The 20,000-nt window shown below is 35.5% G+C and overlaps 1 protein-coding gene across 1 annotated transcript; it reads right to left on the reverse strand.

Moving 5' to 3' along the window:
- Nucleotides 1-729: 729 nt before the first annotated feature.
- On the reverse strand, nt 730-19,978 carry LOC132177404 (beta-galactosidase 9). Its single transcript, XM_059589698.1, has 19 exons — nt 19,637-19,978; nt 18,910-19,005; nt 18,685-18,797; nt 17,309-17,375; nt 15,792-15,884; nt 14,521-14,664; nt 14,195-14,283; nt 13,707-13,812; nt 13,075-13,162; nt 12,787-12,908; nt 11,251-11,445; nt 9,619-9,851; nt 8,561-8,676; nt 7,504-7,601; nt 5,827-5,937; nt 5,421-5,531; nt 3,395-3,600; nt 1,945-2,293; nt 730-1,112 (listed from the first exon to the last, which is right to left on the reverse strand). The coding sequence occupies exons 1-19, from the start codon at nt 19,820-19,822 to the stop codon at nt 969-971; spliced, it is 2,667 nt and encodes an 888-aa protein (XP_059445681.1). The 5' UTR covers nt 19,823-19,978; the 3' UTR covers nt 730-968.
- Nucleotides 19,979-20,000: the final 22 nt, after the last annotated feature.

A 20,000-nucleotide genomic window follows, 5' to 3' on the forward strand; every position in this document is an offset into this window, starting at 1 on the left:
AGTTTATGTTTGAATCTAGGATCTCTATTTTAACACCGTATTAAATAATCACTTACCTCAAAAACTTAAACTGATGTTTAAAAATAAATTTAATAATTTAATTAATATTTTAGTAACTTCAACTTATATAGTTATATGAAAAGATAAGTTTGATTATTTAATTAATATTTTTAATAACTTTGAAATATATTGTACATGAAGTCCTTGGTTGGAGAGAAGATTTTCATTTCATTTTTGGAATCATTGCTCCTTAATTATTCATTTCAATTATTTTTGCCTACAATTCATGCTCATATCCCTTCAGCAATGGCTTGAGAAAGGGACAGAGAGCTGGAGCAGCTGAATGCACCCATAGTCGCAAAAAGGTGAAGGTAGCATTGACAAAAAAGGGCGGTATAAAGGAAGAAAATAGAGTAGTCTGCATCACATTCCTCCATTTTTATTGTTCAAAATGGTCAGCTTTGAAATCTGACTTTAAACAATGCGGTCCCAGATTTATAACATATATAAAATTGCGTTGAGAAATAGAGTTTTAAAGTCAGAAAGAAATTTTTAGAAAAACAAGCTTTTAAAGTATTAAGAATACTTTTTAAGCTTCCAAACGCAATCCTAAATAAGTTTTTGTAGTTAAAACACCCAAGAAATATTGTTGCATCATTTAGTAGGTTCGATTAATAGGTATATATTTTTCATTTAGGGGATATTACAGATTATCATCAAAGACGATGATGAAGATAATGTCACCATTCATCAAACTCTTATAATTATGAAGACACGAGAATGAAGAATTGGAATGTTTTGTTGTTGGAGGCTTCTTATTTTACAGGCACAGGCCATTAGATAAGGCTTGATCTCAACTAATATACATACAAGCCCCAGAACTGGGGAATCTGAACGAACAAATTCCAGCCAAAAAGCATATTAAAATGATGGAATTAACTCGTTCTTTGTTGCTCCTGCTTGGTACTTCAAAGCTGAGAGGCACCAAGAGTATTTGATGATGACACGCATCTTGCCTCAACAGCCAAAGTCTTGACAACGCTATGGCACGGGTCGCCACCAAATACGGTGTTTGAAATTCCAACAAAACAGCTCTTTCTTCCCAAGCAAGCCTGTAATAGAGGAAAATGTTGAAATTGGAGGTTTAAAAAACACAAATAATGCATAGGATCAAAAGGTGCAAGAACATTTCAAGTAGGCTGGTCCAACCCAAGCCACTTACAGCTAGGCTAGATATGCATATCAAATCTTTTTGTTCTGTATAAGCTGCAACTGGATAAATTGTTGCCATATGATTGAGTATTCTATTTATTTTTCTTCTTGTACACAAAGCTGTCGCCACATCACAGTAAAACGGCATTTAGCCCCTCACATTAGTTTCACTTTGTGCAGTGTTGTGGGCTGTGATTAATATTGGCAATCACAATGATTTTAGAAGATACACGCCCCAAATATACAAAACCAAGGATCCAGTCACACAGAATCCAATCAATCTTTTTTCTCTAGCGGTCCAAATCAATTAATGTTTCTAGTGACAACATTACCAAAAATCCTCCAAACAAAAAGGTTACAAACAATGGTTTAAGATCTGCCTAACAAATTTATGAGCATATGAGCATGTTTCTGTGTAAATCACCAACTGAATCTTAAACACAAATAATGAATAAAGCTCTTTAAGAAAGGCTGGATTTCACACTAAATAACTGAATGACAGTAATCACATTTGCTTCAAACCTCCCATGTTAAAACATGAAACTAAGAGGGGCTTTTGAGACTGAATTTAGTGGCTACTGCTGATAAGCAGGAACAGAGCAGGGAAGGGCTTACAACTTCAAACTCGTAGCATAGAGTCAAAACCTTTATCATGAAGCAGATGCCATGTGCATATGCATTTCAGACATAATGACTGCAGCACTAATTGTCAAGCAAAAGATTAAAAAATACCTCGGAGACTACGGAAAATGAATTGGGAGCATGGCAGTTGCCTCTAGAAAACTTTTGGCAGCTACCTTGAGGAGTTCCATAGCTAGCGAATTCTATGGAGGCAATTACATGCTCATCATCACACCGCAAGTGAAGTTCTGGTGCTGTATCATTAATTAATATACTTCCATCGGTAAAATCTGGCTGGGACCATTTCCAGAGAGGTGGATAGTGTGACTCCGACACTTGACCACAGATGATTCGGATGGAATGTAACTTCAGTGAAATATCGAATGGATTCCCTCCAGTTTCTTCAAAGATGACAAGTAAATTATCAGATGCATGCAGCCATGACCGGGGTATGTGGTACCTGGAGATTGCCCAAAAGTAGCCATCAGGTAATTGGCATTAAGATGTTGAATCAATCTCAGATTATGCAACGTACGGTCTTGTTATTCAAGTAAGACGGACAGATGTTACTGTTGATGTGTTATTTTTATGATTATAATATCATATGATATTTATGTACTTTTACTGTGTGAAACTATTATGAATAATACATGAGCAGGAGGAGAACCCTAATTTTTGAGAGTTCTCTTTATCAGACAAACAGTCTTTCTCTCTTGTAATACTATTTTAACTTGGTGTCAAAGCAAATTGATTCCAAGCAATTAAGAAAGACCTAGGGAAACTTGAACATTCGTTGGCCTCGTCTGTATGGATGCTGACATCAGCATGGAAAAGAAAAAAAAAAATTTCAATCGGTGCAAGATGCTTCTCTCAACCATGGTTTTTTTTTTTTTTGGGGGGGTGTTGTTTGTCAAATGCAACTGAAGAAGGGTAGATCCACGGCTTCAAAGAGAGATTTGGGTGGTAGTTATTTGAATCAAGTTGATAAAGATGGTTTGTTGGTTTATTCAGTTGTTTCTAGTTTTTTTTTTTTGAAGAAACAAGGAAATCTCAATGGCAGCAGTGTGGTCTCCAACAGCAGAGCAGTGTTTTTTGATTGGGACAAAAAACGCCAAATTTTTTAGGGTGTTGATGGCAAACAACAGGTCATGCAGCATGATCCAAAACCATAGGTAGCACAGCGCTGAACAAGACAGCAATTTGTTATGCAACGGGTCAAACGACAAGTCATTTGGAAGCTAAAAAAAAAAATAGAGAGATGCTGCTTACTAGTTGAATGTGATGTTGTAATGTTTGGATTACTTGTACTATTTGAGACTTACAAATAATACACAAGCAGGAGGAGAACCTTAATTTTTTGAGAGTTTTCTTTTCCAGACAAGCCATCTTTCTCTTTTCATTTCTTACTTTTCTCTCTCTGACTTATACTATTTCAACTGTTATATAGATTGACTTGTCCATAATAAGCCTCTAATACGGAGCTCATATATTTTCCAATCTAGCAAGACATATCTTTATCTAGTTCTTTGTAATTTCATTTTATTTTGAGATAGAAGTGTACCAGGTTTGAGTAGGATTGCCACAGTTTGTTCTACACTTATTTGAGTTGTATGGCCCGCGATAATCACATTTTTGGCATCCATCTTTTGGAGCAACCAGAGTCCAGTATCTTCCTATGTGGTGACCATTGACCCATGCTTGCCCCTTTCCCATGCTTCCCAAATCAAGAGCAACTGGTTCCGTGCCATCAGGGGCATTGAAGTAAGTCTGATTAAATCAAGGAAAAGGTGTTTGTGAATAAATATTTCTCTAAGTAATGAACAAGAGATTTCATAATTAGATAACTGCAATAAGACAGGCAATGGAATCACTAAGAAATTCAAAGATTATATACTAGGAGTGACTGAACGATATAAATTTGCAGAAAAAAGATATGTAGACTGTAGAACTGAGTTTGTAATTTTGTTTTAAACATCATGTAAATTGGCTATCCAGAATTCAAGATTACTTCTCTACCAAAGCTGTCAATAACATAAGCTTGAGGGAGGGAAGATACAAGAACTTTTATCTCAATCTTGAGAAAACACCATAAGAATTAAGATTCTTGTAGTCAATAGACAAGAGGGTGAAAAGAAAAGAGGAGGGCGGGGTTGGAGGCAATAAAGATAATTGATTAATTGTTTGTAATTGTATGGCAAGAATATGGGAGGAAACAAAAAAGGATTAATTACACTTTGCCCCCAAAAACTATCACCACATTTTCACTTACACCTAAACTACAATTTGCTCTTCCAAGCTACCATTTTGTTCCAGGTAGCCCCCTGAGTCAGATTTGGGCGTTAGTATGAACAGAAAACATGGCAAGTGAGCGGCACATGACACAGATTTTTTTGTTGTTGAGAAATTTACCCCTTGTTGAATTGAAACGCACCGTTATCAAGGTTGATGAGTTTAGGTTTGTTGTCAATTTGGTTCCTAAACTACCAGGGGAAAAGTGTAACTAAACCCCCAAAAAAAAAAGAGGCTCAAATCCATTTTCATCTCTTCAAGTTTCAGTTTGTTGTCAATTTGGTTCCTGAAGTTTGAATTTGGCTAATTTGGTCCCTTCCATCCAAATCCGTTAACCTTGCTCTATTAAACATCATGTGGTATTCACATGAGCTGAAATTTCAGTAAAAAAAATCTTAATAAAATCAAATAAAAATAAAAGTGGGAATTTTTTTTAAAAAAAAAAAATCTCGAGTTTCTTTGTATTTTATCCTTTACATAGATTTTTCACTAAAATGGTGTTGTTTTCAACTCACCCACATGTCGCCTATCATTTATGGGAGCAAGGTTAATGGACTTGGACGGAGGGTTACACTGACAACAAAACAAACTTCAAGGACCAAAATCATATTTCATTGACCAAATTGACAACAAACTTAAACTTGATCAGGCCAAAGTGTATTTTATCCCAAAAAAAAAAGACACACACACACACCCTAAGATGCATAAGTTCTTTGAGGAAGTGGTGATTAATACGGGTCTTGTTCCCATCCCATAACCTTCAACATGAACTAACTTGCGTCTTGTTCCCATCCCAAAACCTTTTCTTTTTGCCTCTTTTCAAGAACCGATAGTAGAACCGGTTGTATTAATATCCTTAACTTCAACATGAAAAAAGTCATTCACAGTTATCGTACCAAAAGGATGCATACTGTGTTATAAATGCTCAAGAATTATTCAAATTAATTTGATTTTTAGGGCCATAAGCACAATGTAATTATATCTATGTAAACTTGGTCTCAATAGAATATAGATCCCATGAAATCCAAATATTTATTTCTACATGAAAAAAAAAAAAGAAAAAAAGAAGAATTAAATAAAACCCTAAAGGTACGAAAACAGAAAAAAAAAAAAAATCCATTGTCATCGAGACAGACATTTGAATCTGAAGATTATGCTTTTAAGGCAAACTCAACTAATAATCATCATATGAGAGTTGTGCTCAAAGATAAGATGAGATTACTGCCATCATATCTAATTAGCAATGAAATCGCACATAATGATCTCTACAGATTTTTCTCTTAAAGGGAAAAATTTACCTTGTACCAGGTAAATGTGGCCGGAATAGCATCAAGATTTAAATCACTCCAACCTGACTTTTCATTTTCCTCCATGGTGTATATATTCGAGAATTCACCCTTAAGCCCAACCTATAATCCAAATGAAAACAATTCATTATCCACCTTGATATTTTCTACCTCTAGAAGGTCAGTTCAAGTGTAGAATCTAATAAGATCAAGGTAATAATAAAGAGACCAGGAGATACAATATTAGTGAAGTGTACTGTCAAATATATAAAAAGTCTCAATTCATGATTTGGACAGCAGTGACAAACATATGATTGTAGTTTCAACTCTCTCTCTTTTAAAAGAAGTTGCATTTTCAAATTTAAATTACAGCCAAGTTGAAGCTAAGAATGCGGAGCTGAAATTTTTTAATAGATACCTGGTAGGTCCATGACAACTTTGAGAGGTCAATATCCCCATTCCTAAATCCAGTAAGCTTGATTTGGCCTCTAAACCCTGCCCCATCTTTCTCAAGGAAGGCACCATAGTTCTGTATAATTATTTCAAATTAGATGACAGAGTACATACACTAAGTAAAACTATTCTCTTTGGTGACACAGAAATAAATAGCTAATTACGAAGAAAAACAAGTCAACAATCAACCTAGAAGAAAAAACAGGCCCAATGAGAAACATTACAACAGATAAAAGTTAGCATAACTGTGTAGTAGACTTTTCACAAAGAAACCAAGGCAAGAATCTTCTCATATCCAACAGCAAGAATACAGAGTTCATAATCAAAAATCAAAAAATAAATACATCATGAAATATCAGTCCATTGGAGATTAGTTGGTTTACATCGACTTCCCCCTTACAAATGCTACATTTAAAAATAGGTAAAATTGCCCAAACCCCCCCATGATTGGACCCTTTTTGGTTTTGCCCTCCATGCTTTAACTTATTCAACATATGAAAATGCTTTCCCAGAAGTATTACAAACATAAATAGAAGTAAAAATAAATGATAATAATAAAGCCCAACAGTCATGGAGCGACGACCATGGGTGGAACCCTATGGCCGAGGGTCTCTGTGGCTAGGTGAGCCATGGCCATGGAGACCCACAACCATGGTTCATCCAATCTCAATAGACATGAAACCTTCATGGTCACGGCCATGGAGATTCTATGGCAATGGAGACCAATGGCCATGGGGAGAACTCCATGGCAGTGGAGGCTAGTAGCCATGGAGAGAACTCCATTGCCATGGGTCTCCTCCATTACTATAGAGACCCACAGCCAAGGAGACTCCATGGCTATGGCAATGGAGCTCCAAGTTCCAAGTTCCATGGCCCTGGACCTCATCAAACTCCACGTTCATGGAGCTTAAGCCCACAGCCGTGGATGGAACTCCAAGGTTGTGCTCTTTAATTTTGTTTTTATTTGCTTTCTTTTGTTTTATTTTTGGTTTTTTTATTGGGGAAGTGTTTCTATTTTTTCTTATTAATTTTTTCATTATTCTTATTATCATTATTTCCAGAAAAATAACTCCCATGTGATACTAGGAATCACTGCAACATATTTCCTGTTTTGACTGAATTGGATACAAACCTTCATGAAGGGGATCTCTGTTAAGTGGCCCTTACTACAGGGGGTTAAACCTTCATTTTAAAGCACAGTGGGCAAAACCAAAAACGGCCTAAGCATTGGGAGTGTTTGGTGAAGTTTACCTCAAATTATTAAAAGATTTTCAGAATCTTAGGCAAAAATTTAGAATTTTGGAAGAAGGAATGGAGGAAGAGAAACGGATAGAACCAAATTTTTTTTTTTTTGATAAGAATAGAACCAAATATATTGTGCTAGAATAGAAAATTATCACTAAGAGAGAGAGAGAGAGAGAGAGAGCCAAACTGACCCAGGAAAGAATAAAACTTGAAGAAGACAAAAATATAGAAACTTTTTTCTTTTAATTTCAGTCCAAAGCCCACATGGCGAACATCTCCTTTTCCTCTAAAAAGTTAACCATTATATCTAAAAGGCAGGAATAACAACTATTACTCTAGGATTAAAAGACTATGAGAAGACATTCAAATCTTGACTTGAAACAAAATGAACTTTTACCTGTAAACCCACTGTCTGAGATAACAACACTAAATCATTGTATCCTTGGAGAAACTGAACAGGCTGGACCACCTTCACCCAATGACCAACCACACTGCCTTCACTTTCGAAAGACAAAGTACTGTACATGTTAGAGAAAATAATAGAAGCAATGCATACGAAAAAAATAAAATAAAAAATCAGTTAATTGTTAGTGACAGGTTTCCATGGGTTCTAGATTGATTTCTACATATCAGATTGGAAATAAAGTTATAAACAAAAAGCCAGAAGGTCCTTTGATTCATAAGCATAAAGGATGAGAGAATATGCCAATTATTTCATTGAGCGGAGCAACAGATGGCCTATTTCCGGAATTTCTCAAATGGTCGATACCAGTCTAAAGGTCTGATTAGACCCCTTCACTTAATCTTATAGATAATGCGCTGCAAATATATGGTGGCGTATGGTCATTAATCTTGGTTAGTGAAAGGGAATCATGTATATCTTGAGATGTTGATAGTATCCACATATATCCAACAGCTTAAATTGTCAACTGAAACTATCAATTTATTGTTGATAATACTGTAGAAATAGTGATACTCATATGCTAATCAATATTTAGGATGTTTATGATTCTCTTTTTCATTTTGTTTTTGGAAAAATTTGATCTTTCTATGCCAATGTAAAAAGAGACTGAATTATGGATATGTGTGAGATCTTATTTAAAGCTTCATTTAATAATTAAAATACATCGACCAATTTAGTACTTCCAGCAATTTTCCTTTTCTTCCATAGACGTTCCTTGCTGCTATTTGGGTAATAACATATGACAAACATGTTGTGACCTAGACATGACAAATAATTTGACATAACCTACACAATTTGGGTCATTTTCTTATACTAATTATGCATTTGGCTAATTATGTCATTGTTGATATCGATCAACATATAAAACGTCAACAGTTCTCAGTATACAATTTGAGTCAACCTAAAGCAAAATGTACAACAAAAATATAACCTTGTGAAAAAGTAGATCAAGATAAGAGGAAGAAAGGTTCTGGCGACAAAGCCTAATTACCTATAAGCTGGCCATTAATGAATGTGCGCAACACATCACGCATGCTATCAATTGTAAGTGTTGGTCTAACTTCCTTTTCCTCCCAGAATGAGATGTCATCATCAGAAACATATATTCTACATTGCACATTAAATCAAATAGGTGTTAACAAAGATTGAGTGAAAATCAAAGAATGACTGATCAAACTACTTAATTTTATTAATAAAGAGTCGGTGTAAATTGATAGGTAAAAAGAGTGCATAAGATAGTTAAATGAGAAATCTTTATAGGCATGCTCCAAATTAAAGACAAGTAATAAAGAAATGAATGTCCATAATTTGCAACAAACAAGTTACTTAAAATCACTTTAAAATGATGACTGGATCGTGACTAGAAGCACATTATAACATATATTCTCATTCTACAAATACTTTGTGATATGAAAAATGAAAAAAAAAAAAAAAAAAATGGCACGTTTGAATCATTCATGAGGTCGTAAGGCCCCATGGCACACAGCCATATGGGCCTAGTTATCCAAAACAGAAAGAAACAAACCCACCACTTCAGAGCAAATGCACTGTCCCTTGGCCTTAGCCAACAAGGAAATAGCTAATCTGCCTACGCGGGAAGCCTGCACCCTCTCAGGCTAAAGAAAATGAAAATGAAGCGAATATGCTTTAAATGTGTTTTGTCCAGAGAGTTAGTTGTCCAATAGAGCAGGCTCTGAAGAAATTATTTCTATCTCTTTATTCCTCGATAGGTCAGTATTATTTTTTTGTCTTCTACCAAACAGGGGAATGTTAATTGAGTTAATGACAAAGTTTTTATTTTTTTTTATTTTTAAAAAAAGAATGGTTAAAAAGTCAAAAAAAGATGTTTGTAAGCATTGATGCGAGCCTCATGTGTCATCAGATATTTAGCATTTCCTATGTTGAGAAAATTCAACTGAAATAAGTTGAATTGATATATTTTAGAACCTAGTATGTCGAGTATAAGTCAAACACAGTCAAGCCACATAAAATTGTTCTCCTACGCGCTATCTGATCCTACCACTGCTATCTTCAAGACTAGGTGATTACCTGGTTATATACCATAGATAATCAGAATAGTCCTTTGTCACATTTAAATGCTCCAATATACCTTGGACAGTAAAAGCGCTCTCACTCCAAACACCGATTGGCTCTTTTACAGTCATCCAGGATTTTGAGATATAGGAAACTTCATTATGAACCATGAATTGTTGGTGCACAGAAATATTTGAGAAAAGAGGCAATTCAAAGTCCACCATTTTAATGGAAGTTTGTGCTGCTACCTGTACAAACATGTAATTGGCCTCAGACATCCATTAGGATACTAAGATCTCACACATATCCATAATAAGTCCAACAGGCAAAACAAAGAGCATTTGAAATCACACTGTGGGCTGAAAAATCATGACTTAGACCTTCTTACCATTTTCATTACAATATGAAACAATGAACATCCATAATCTAAGATTAAATATCGACAAAATTTTGAGGAGGGAAACAAAAGAGAGAGCAAACACAAGGGTACAGCTAAAGTTTCTACAAAATGCATATCTGACTGGAATGGACAGATGCAACAATTCATGTTCACATGATAATATGTATACTTTGGAAGCAAGTGTTCAAAATGTTCAGCTCCGTTCTAGAACTGTTGCACAAGATGTCCGAGAAAGGAACCATCTCATCTTTCTGTTGCAGTTTTATGAGGTCATGTATTTTTTTTAAAAAAAATTAAGATTCTCATGTTGATTCAAAATACTCAGAAAGAAAGATATGCCTATACTTAAAATCTTTAGCAGGATGACATTTTTGCATCATGTATTTGTGCAGCTTTAAAGAAAGTTGAAGATTCGTTGCTAATGTTGAAAATAATAAAGGAAATGGTAGAACATGTGACTCATATGTGTAAGCATCCCCATTCCCATGCAATACATGATAAGAAAATAAAAGCAACTTTCTGCCAGCTATCAAGACATGTATTTCATGATAAGTGATGCATAATATCCTTGTTTAAATGATTAGTCAGAAAATTCAGTTGAGCTCCTTAATAAACTTACAACAAAGATACACATTCAATACCTAAACGGGAATAGAATTTTCCCTAGAGTTTCTAGAGTTTTCCCTATTTTCCCTCTGTGAAGGGAAAATAGAGTTTCTAGGGCTAATAAGAAATAGAAGACAGTGGTAACCTTCACAAGAATTCACTAAGTCAATGTTAAAGCAAAAACCAGAGGGAAAGAAAGTGTGTTTTTTGACATGTTGCAGATTGAAACGATAAATGGAAAATCGGACATTGCAGCACCCAAGAGAACAAGAAAAAATGACTATAGAGTCCTTTATGTGCTTCATGGTGCATGTATCGTAACTCCACGAGTGAACTGTACAGGAGCATATGAAAGAACCATGTAGAGTTATATACTGACCATTCAAAGTTAAAAAATTCATTATATATAGATGGTTCATAAGCAAACGTATAAAAAATTGAGGACTAATTTCATAGTGTCTCACAGAACAACAATTTAACATTCTTATATTCAAACAGGAAGAAAAAAAAAAAAAAGAGAAGAAATTGTATGGTTTACGAGTGTCCAAAAAGGTTGGGCAATTGCATATGAGTGTAACTTCAACAAGTATCTAATGCCTCAGTCACCATTCGATACAATGTCCACCATACTAAATCCAAACCTTGGCAGTATTGAACACCGTGTTCCTGCAGTCTGGTAATATACTGACCGACCATGGTGGTAAATTATATGTTTGACCATGAAATGTTACAGCAGCTGCTTTACGCTCATCAATGTTTGCAAGAAATGCGGAGCACCTGCTTTGACTTTCATACTTCAGGCCTCCAGTTTGAAGGTCTACATGGTACACATGTGCCTGAAATTAGTGGTACAAGCTATGTTAATTTCAAAAGAGAACTGAAACAGAACATTAAAATGTTCGGAGAAACACAATAATTTAAAGTTGTACTACTGAAAATGTTCGTCTCGTTAGAAGCATCACTAAGCACAAGTGGATGTTTTTGTCTGGGGCCCAAAATGGGTTTTAATTTTGTTCCTGGTTTTCTTTCTCAGCCAATGTAATGATTAAATGGTTTTTGAAAATGTGATACTAAGCACAAGTGGATGTTTTTGTCTGGGGCCCAAAATGGGTTTTAATTTTGTTCCTGGTTTTCTTTCTCAGCCAATGTAATGATTAAATGGTTTTTGAAAATGTGATCATCTTTCCATCATGTACGCCTAGAATTTCCTTCCTGTTCCCACATTCCCACCACACCCCTCGCCATTGATCTCTGTTCACCATCACTCGCTGTCCCACACAGTTTGGACCCTAACATGTCTCCTGATTTGGCCACACTGACAGCGCCCCCCCCCGTCTCCCTCTCCTCTCTCATAACATGACCCACAAACACCTGGCCTGGCCCCCCAATCAAACCTTCTCCTCGATGTCAACATTTCACGGCAAGAGCATAAGAACTGCAAGGCTAGTATTCCCATGCTTGTTCCAGCCCCCTTCATAACCAAGGGGAGGCTGTAATCCTCACCCTTGATGTAGGGTCATGGAGTTCATTCCAGGACTGAAAATGAACACCTGTAGAATGCTTGCACTGGGATTTCCTTGGGAAGGGCCGAGAAGGTCTTTGAATGCTAGCCCAAAAACTTTCCCGCCCTGTTCTTCTCTACCCATTATTCCTTCCACTGCCATACCTTGCTATATCCAAAAACTTCCCATAATCATTGGTGTGATATAGCACCATAAAAGCTCAGTCAGAGTCTCTGATTTTTTGCATAAAACATTGACAAAAATCACTTAAAGAAAGGAAAGAAAAGAAAAGCTGAGTTAAAAAATAAAAAAGATGGAACTATAACGTAAAAGTCAAAATCAAAACACATATAAGAAAAAAAAAATCACATCTAGAACAGTCGCTATCGGTTGCATAAAATTAGATGGATTTGCTTTTCAAACTTTGGTGGTTGAGATGTAGTATACTGCCCTAGATTTAGTTCCACTCTAGAACTTTCTATACACGGGTCAAGTCAAAATGATCTCAAGTTTAAGCAAAAATAACCATCACAGGTTGCAAAAAAGTGATCCACTCACACATATACGTATCTCTTTTAATAAATTGGATTGAGGAAATATCATTCCAAGGAATTAGTTAATCAATACTTGAGCAATTAACCATGGCTAACTTAGAAGTTAAGGCATAAAATAAACCTCCTGCTTTGGTCCCAATTTTATATACTGAGGTGAATCAGCAGCAACTAGAGCAGCTTCACAAAGCTTTATAGCAGAGTGCAGATCTTTCAGATGCCCCCATTTAGGCTCACTCAGCAGACCTAATGAAGAAACAAAAAAGACATTTGTTAATTACGTTTCTTTGAGTTCTTATTTTATTTTTCAAATTAAAGATGTATGTTTATAGAGGCAGCTTACTTATGCCTCACTCAATAAAGATTGCCAACAGAGGAACAAATTCTGTTATTTAGGCCCAGTTTCACCTACCATATTCATCAATTGGAGCATCATAATCATAGCTAGTAATATAGAATGGGCCACCAGAAGTTCGGTTGAAGTTTGTTCCACCAAAATACTGCAACCATGCAACAAGCTTGTCAAGATGTAGCATTTGACCATTCTGCAAGCTAAATAATATGCATAACAAAAACTATCAATATCAAGGAGAACTTGAGAAGTTATCAGTTTCATTTTTATTTTTAATTTTACTTCAGTGGCCAATGGTAAGTATACAATATCAGACTCTACCCCATCCCTATAGATCTTTCATAATCATTCTTTCATGGCACTAGCCATTCCCCAATCTATTTGCTCATTGAAGCTTACAATTTAGACTTTTTCACCAAAGCTTTGGGAAATATGTGAAGGTTTACAGAAACTTGATTAAAACATGAATGGAAAAAGAAATTGACTTTGGCACAGGTGGAAATCGAACATTTCAATCATGATCAAGGAAGCCTAAAAGGACTTTGAAACCGCATAATTTGACACCAAAAGAGAAGCACATGTAAAGAAGATTTAGATTTGAATGTTCTAATGAACTTTTTAATAGAATTATATTTTGCCACACATGTTTTGGCTGATCAAAATAAGCATCCTATTTACTTATAATATCATACCATATAGTAGTTCTGAAAGCTCCCTCCACGTTGAAAAAAGCGTGCAACTGCAAATGCAAGGTCTTCAGCAGGTCTATGTGGCAATCGTCCACCCCATTTTGTATACCTTCAAAATATCAACAGAAAAAAGAAATAAATCCACTCATAAATTTGTAGAAAATAAAACACTATAAACAAACCCTTAAAATGATAGCACCTAAATACCACTACTTGTATTAAACCGCAAACATGCATTCATTGAACACACCTTAGTGATGAAAGAAAAATATCTAGTAACAAGAAAAAGAAAAAAAAAAAAAAAAAAAAAATAGAGATGAATTTTTTTTTTTATAAGTAATGTAATGCATACAAAGAGCGCAGAAATTTGTAAGTAAATGATTTTGAGAATAAATTCTCAGATTTGAGATTCGAAATTGTTCAAATTTTTTAAAAGATCCAGAATCTTCAAGGCTCTAAAGAACCAAAGAAACAATAAGGCATCATCATACCATCCATCCCAGTCCTCCGTCCAAAGTACTGGTGTATTATTGGAATTCGTCTTGAAACCATCGCAATAGTATCCATTGCAGGCATTTATCTGTGAAGGAGAACAAAAGAACTATAAATGACAGGCATTTCAACCATTCTAAATCTCAGAGCGTTAAATAGTACAATTTTCTATGAAATGCTATTCATTCTAATGATAAAACCTAACCATCAGCCCTTCTTGATTTTCAATTGTAGCATATACAGATAATACAGTCTTCAGTGCTATCTAACATAAGTGCTAGTTGTAAGAAAGTTAAGCAAGCAATATATAGACTAAGAGCTTTACAATATTATCTGGAGCATCTGTTTGCTTGCACATGACCCATGGAACACCAGCACCAAGACCTAGAGCCATCCGAGCAGCCCATTTAACATATTCCTTCCCCTTCTGGCCATACGAGCTTTCTACATCTCCATATTCATTTTCAATCTGATAAAAATTCATTCCAGTATTGGCATATCTAGTTAGAAACTGTATAGGAAGGGAAAACAGCCTCATTAAAGAAAAAAAGATAAGTATATAGTACGCCCATAATAATAAAAATAAAGTTGACCACTGAAAAGCTGATTTAACATAAATATACTATCTGCATATATACCAAGAAGCGGATAGAGAAACAGAAGTGAGATGTTTCTGTAACAGGAAGGGGAAGGTAATTTAGAATCAAAATAAATAACCATATTGGGTGGTTTTGATTCCAATTTGTAGAGGCATGGAACTGAGTGGGTTGTAGTCAGAATTGTTTCCCAAAAGTCTTGGACCCTGATATTTATTGGATATGTGCAAAAGTCCTACTGTTTGGAAAGCATGGACAAAGCTCTTCCTCATATGTAATTCAAAAAGAAACAGAAATGAGAAGTTCATGCATAGGAGAAATTAGATATCCACGATTTGGGGAAACCACATTCCTCCTAAAATGAGATTACTTTCTCAATAACAAGTCCCAATTGCAGGATTCCAGGCAAAAAAAGAAAAAGGAAAGTGGTCCCATTGCAGGAATTGGGCAGATTAGGAATGCGATAACTGATATCAACTCCCAGCTCTGGAGATCATTTACTCCTTCATTGCGAGGTCGCCCATTCTCTGTGGAGTAACATCCTTAGCAGGCTTGGTCTGTCTTGGGTCATACCTAGTAGTGTTTTGGACTTGTGCGCTTGCTGGTGTTCCACTGGAAGGACTAGGAGTGCGGTGGTTTGGAAAATGGTGCCTATTTGTATTTTTTGGACGATTTGGAGGGAGAGAAACAATAGGTATTTCAAGGATTTGGAAAGCTCTATGGATGAAATTTTAGCCTCCTTGTTGTATTCCTTGTATTTGTGGACTGTGGCTTACCTTTCCCCTATGTCTATTAGCTATGCGGATTTTCTTTCCCGCTTCTCCTTTTCCAGTTAGGTGTTCCCCTTGTATATATCCAATGTACTTTTGGAGCGCCTTACGCTTTTTAATAAAACATTCTTATTACTTATCAAAAAAAAAAAAACTACCAACTAACTGGAATTAAACTAACCATCTAATCCACGTTACACTCAAATCAAACTTCAAAATTCTGTTACAACCTGCAACATAATGATTGGACCACCTTGCCAAGAAAATAGCATTTCCTCTCGCATCAGTTCCACAATCTTTTTAACAAACCGTTGCATCTCGTCCTGGAAAAGATGAAATATGGATTAAGACGTTAATAATAACCACCACAATAAATTTAAAATTCAAATCTACAGCTAATGCTTAAAACAATAATGAAAAGTTCACTTGTTAACATGAGTAAATTATACTACTAAACAAACCCCACCCAACACCTAAGCAAGATTCAGGGAGCAACCTCTTTGATATAAAGCACTTCCAGAGGAACATTGAAACAACTGAACAAGAGACGATTTCTGAGAGAAAAAGAAGAAAGGAAGTGCAAATACAGTGGTGAAGAATTACCTTAAAACTTAAGCTGGATGGAAAGAGGAAATATTTATACAGGGTGACCAAGAAACAGAATTTGCTGTTGAACAAAATGAGCTGGCTAGTAACTTATAGAATGCAGATTGCATTTATACTTCTAGTCCATGTAGATACATAATATCTCAAAAACCAAGAATGAAGTATCACCATTATGAGAGAGAACCTTAAAGTTGAAATTATACGAACATGTAAAAACACTTTAAACCTCTTTCTCTCTTTTTTTTCTTTTTCTTGGTGAACTCAAACAAAAACCTGATGAAACATTCAAACAACTACAGCTTCCACCAACCAACGCTCCATGAAAACAAAGGTTTTACAGAAGTGTTATGGTGTATTTCACAACAACCACGCTTTCATTTAAAAAATTTTAATTACTAATGTATTGCTCTGGTTTTCTATTTAAGATAGAAGTCACAAAGTACTTATTAAAAAAAAAAAAAAGTCACAAAGTAAATTAGTCCAAGTTAATTGCAAAGAATAACCTAAAATTTGTGCAAGTGGCATGCCTCATTACATAATCAATGGTCATTTTATATGCTTGTTATCTTTCATAGATATGGAATATATATTGTATCCTAAATATCCATGAAATGTTAACTTAAAACCACTCTCTTTGCATTTCCAAACTTTTTGTCCTGCACGATTTCCATCTTTGGATGGACCATACCAACAAGACAAAATGAAATTTCATTTCTTTGCCTTGGAAGCATTTGCACATCCCCTCAGCCAAGGTTTGAGAGAGAGGAAGAGAGCGTGAGAACAGGGAAAGGCAGTTAAAGGTGTTGCAGAGGGAACTAAACACCAACGTTGTCACCCATGCTATCGGAAATACGGGTTAAGGTACAGTAGTTTACAAAAGAGGGCAGTAGAAGAAAAGAAAAGAAGAGTTGGCATCATCAATTGTCAGAAAAGATGATGTCTCAAGTGTGCCTACTCTAACCTGTTACTCCTATTGGATTGGTACTCACGTGTTTAGCATTGATCTCAGTTTTCAATCATTGTACATATAGTAAAAATCCAACTAAATCGTAGAAAATAAAAATAAAAATAAATACATTCCATAATTTTTGAGAACAAGCAAATAAATTCACATGTATTGATGCTCAAAGGAACATTGTACCTTGAAAGGAACATTGTCTGTTCGAAATTCTATACCAGGAACATCACGCAGCCACACTGGGAAACCCCTATAAGATTAACAGTTAAAATCAGATGAAAATTGTTAAACAAGACATTTCACAAGAAATATCCATCAGTCTCATCAAGAGAATAGCATCAACCAATAAGTTAGACTGAGAAAATAAAAAAATATATATATACAGTAAGATTTCTTCTTAGTACTCCACTAAACATTCACTTTTCGTTCAAAGCTTCAAGCTAAAAGTCTCTTCCCTGAAGGCTGAAGCACATATTAACCCACATGAAAACATTGCTTCATTTTCCCACAGAAACTTTTGTCCAGTGGTGATGGAAATTTCAACTGTTTTAAACCTTCTTTTCACAACTTTTATTTTTAACAACCAATATACAAATACTCTTTCTGAAGGTACTGATGACAAACAAAAATCAAACTACAGTTTTTTTCGAGTCCCAATATCTAGAACCTAACTCATTGATAGAGCTTCCACGTTTTTCCATCTCAAAACATGAAAGTCGATCAAAGCACACTACAGAAAGTAGTTCAGTTTTATAATTTCCTTCTACCTAGTCTTCAATCCCTCTGGCCATTAAAATCAATTATAATTTTAATTTAGAATTTTTTAGTAAGAAAATTCAACTTATCTGCTAACGTTCTTTACTAATGATGAAATTGGAAGCACTTCAATAACATTGGAGTAAGTTGTGCGTTTTAATAGTTCCAATAGGATTCGTCTAACTCCGTTGAGTAGTCTAAATTTTTCTTTTCTTGAACTCAAATGTTTTTAGCTGTTGCAATTTGGCATGCCATCTCTTAGTAGTTCATTTAGATAATGCCCTTTGATACCAATCCATTAGAGTTTCATTTCTTTTATGGGTGTAGATCTAATAAATCAAATAATTCAAAATGACTACAGTTTAATGAATTTTTTATTCCCAAATACCCCATTATACTCTCAGATAATAAACAACCTAAATTATGTTTAATACACCCTTATACAGAAAGTAGTTCAGTTTTATCAATAATCTCTTTTACTTATGAAAAAAAAAAATGTATAAGGGGTAGAGAAAAATGGTTTTCCGTGCCCAACAACAAATCCTACATTTTTATTACATACACCAATAACACCTAGCCCCTAGCAAATGCTGGAAAGAATAACGAAGCATTTAATTGGAGCATATACATAGTTGATCCACTCCATAACAGAACTAAAACTTTTGTCGATCATGTAGCATTGTGATCGAATTTGACAGAATGAAGGAGCATCATATTTCATAAACTGAGTTCTAAGCAGAAAAGGAAACTAGTACTGTAAGTAGAAAAAATAACTTATAAATATAGGGGAGAGAATGTTAGACCCAAAATTCCACTCAGCGCAAACATAAGGTCCTATGCGAAGATGGAGATAGAGTCCACTCGATCCCACTAGCTTCACAAACTTGACGAGATCATATCTCCCCTCAAAGTAATACTGAACAAGCAGTCCAGAAGAAAATCAAAATTTTGAAAATCAAATATATCATGTCAAGATAACCTCACAAGGGTATCAACCCAGACCAGCTGTGAAAAAAAATTTATTGCACCTGTCCTCTCACTGGCTCATGCGCATTCCAGAACACATAAGTTTGGATCACATCTGCTCCCCCTTCCTTGCTCTTTGCAATTATATCAGGCCACATCTGACATCATGTGAAAGAAATAAGTGCCTATCTCAGAAAGCAACCATGTTAAGCTAAGCTTAAGGAGCTGCTTTTTTTTTAAAAAAAAGGTTTGCATACATTCCAGAAGCATTATAATCAAATCAGGGGATTTTAAAATAACTAAAGGAAAAAAAAAAAAAAAATCAACACACACACACACAAACATTATAACTACAACAAATGAAAGAATCGAGAAAAAGAATGATTACAGCACAACCATTGGAGATTAAATTAACACTAGATTTGGGCTGTAAAGAAGGTAGGTTGGAAAAAATCTAGCCCAACCAATGTGTGGGCTTGGCTAAAGCTTTGACCGCCCTAAGGTTGGATAAATGTGTGAGCCGCAATGGTTGTATAAGCTCAATTTCCCTTAGCAGGTGTCTCTTGCCTGAGATTCTGTTGGCTAAGTTTATTGTTTTCCATGGGATCAAACACTATGATCCAAGATAAAAAGTTTCTTGTTCTTGATAGCCAAACACAGTCACATCATGCTTAATTCAGGAGAAAAAAAAAAATGTTGTCTAATGAAGCAAAAAAAAAAAAAAAAAACAGAGCATGGATAGTAATGAAATTCGAAACCATAAGAGAGGCAGGAGGATAATTGAATAACCTCAGCAGTGGCACGGGGGTAGTGAATTCCTGCGGAGATGAGCATCCGGCGCTCGCCGTCGATGATGAGCGCCCTGTGGTCATAGCTCACGTTGAATGGCTTGAAGAAGTTGGCCGTGGCCACTGCAACCTCAATTATCAAAAACAGCGATAACAGACACTGAAGCAAAGCTCTTCTCGCACCCATTTCTGTAGAGCGATAATCGCATAGTGGAACAGAGAGAGAGAGAGAGAGAGAGAGAGAGAGCTTGGAGACGAGCGTGTAAGAAGCAATGGTAGTTAAGACATTATAGTTTGAGTGCGACGGTATCGCTATCCGTTCGGAATATAGAAAGGAAAAAATTGTTCGGTTGGTGAACCGGGAC

The sequence above is a fragment of the Corylus avellana genome, chromosome ca4 (genome assembly GCF_901000735.1).
Source record: "Corylus avellana chromosome ca4, CavTom2PMs-1.0".
Lineage (NCBI taxonomy): Eukaryota > Viridiplantae > Streptophyta > Magnoliopsida > Fagales > Betulaceae > Corylus > Corylus avellana.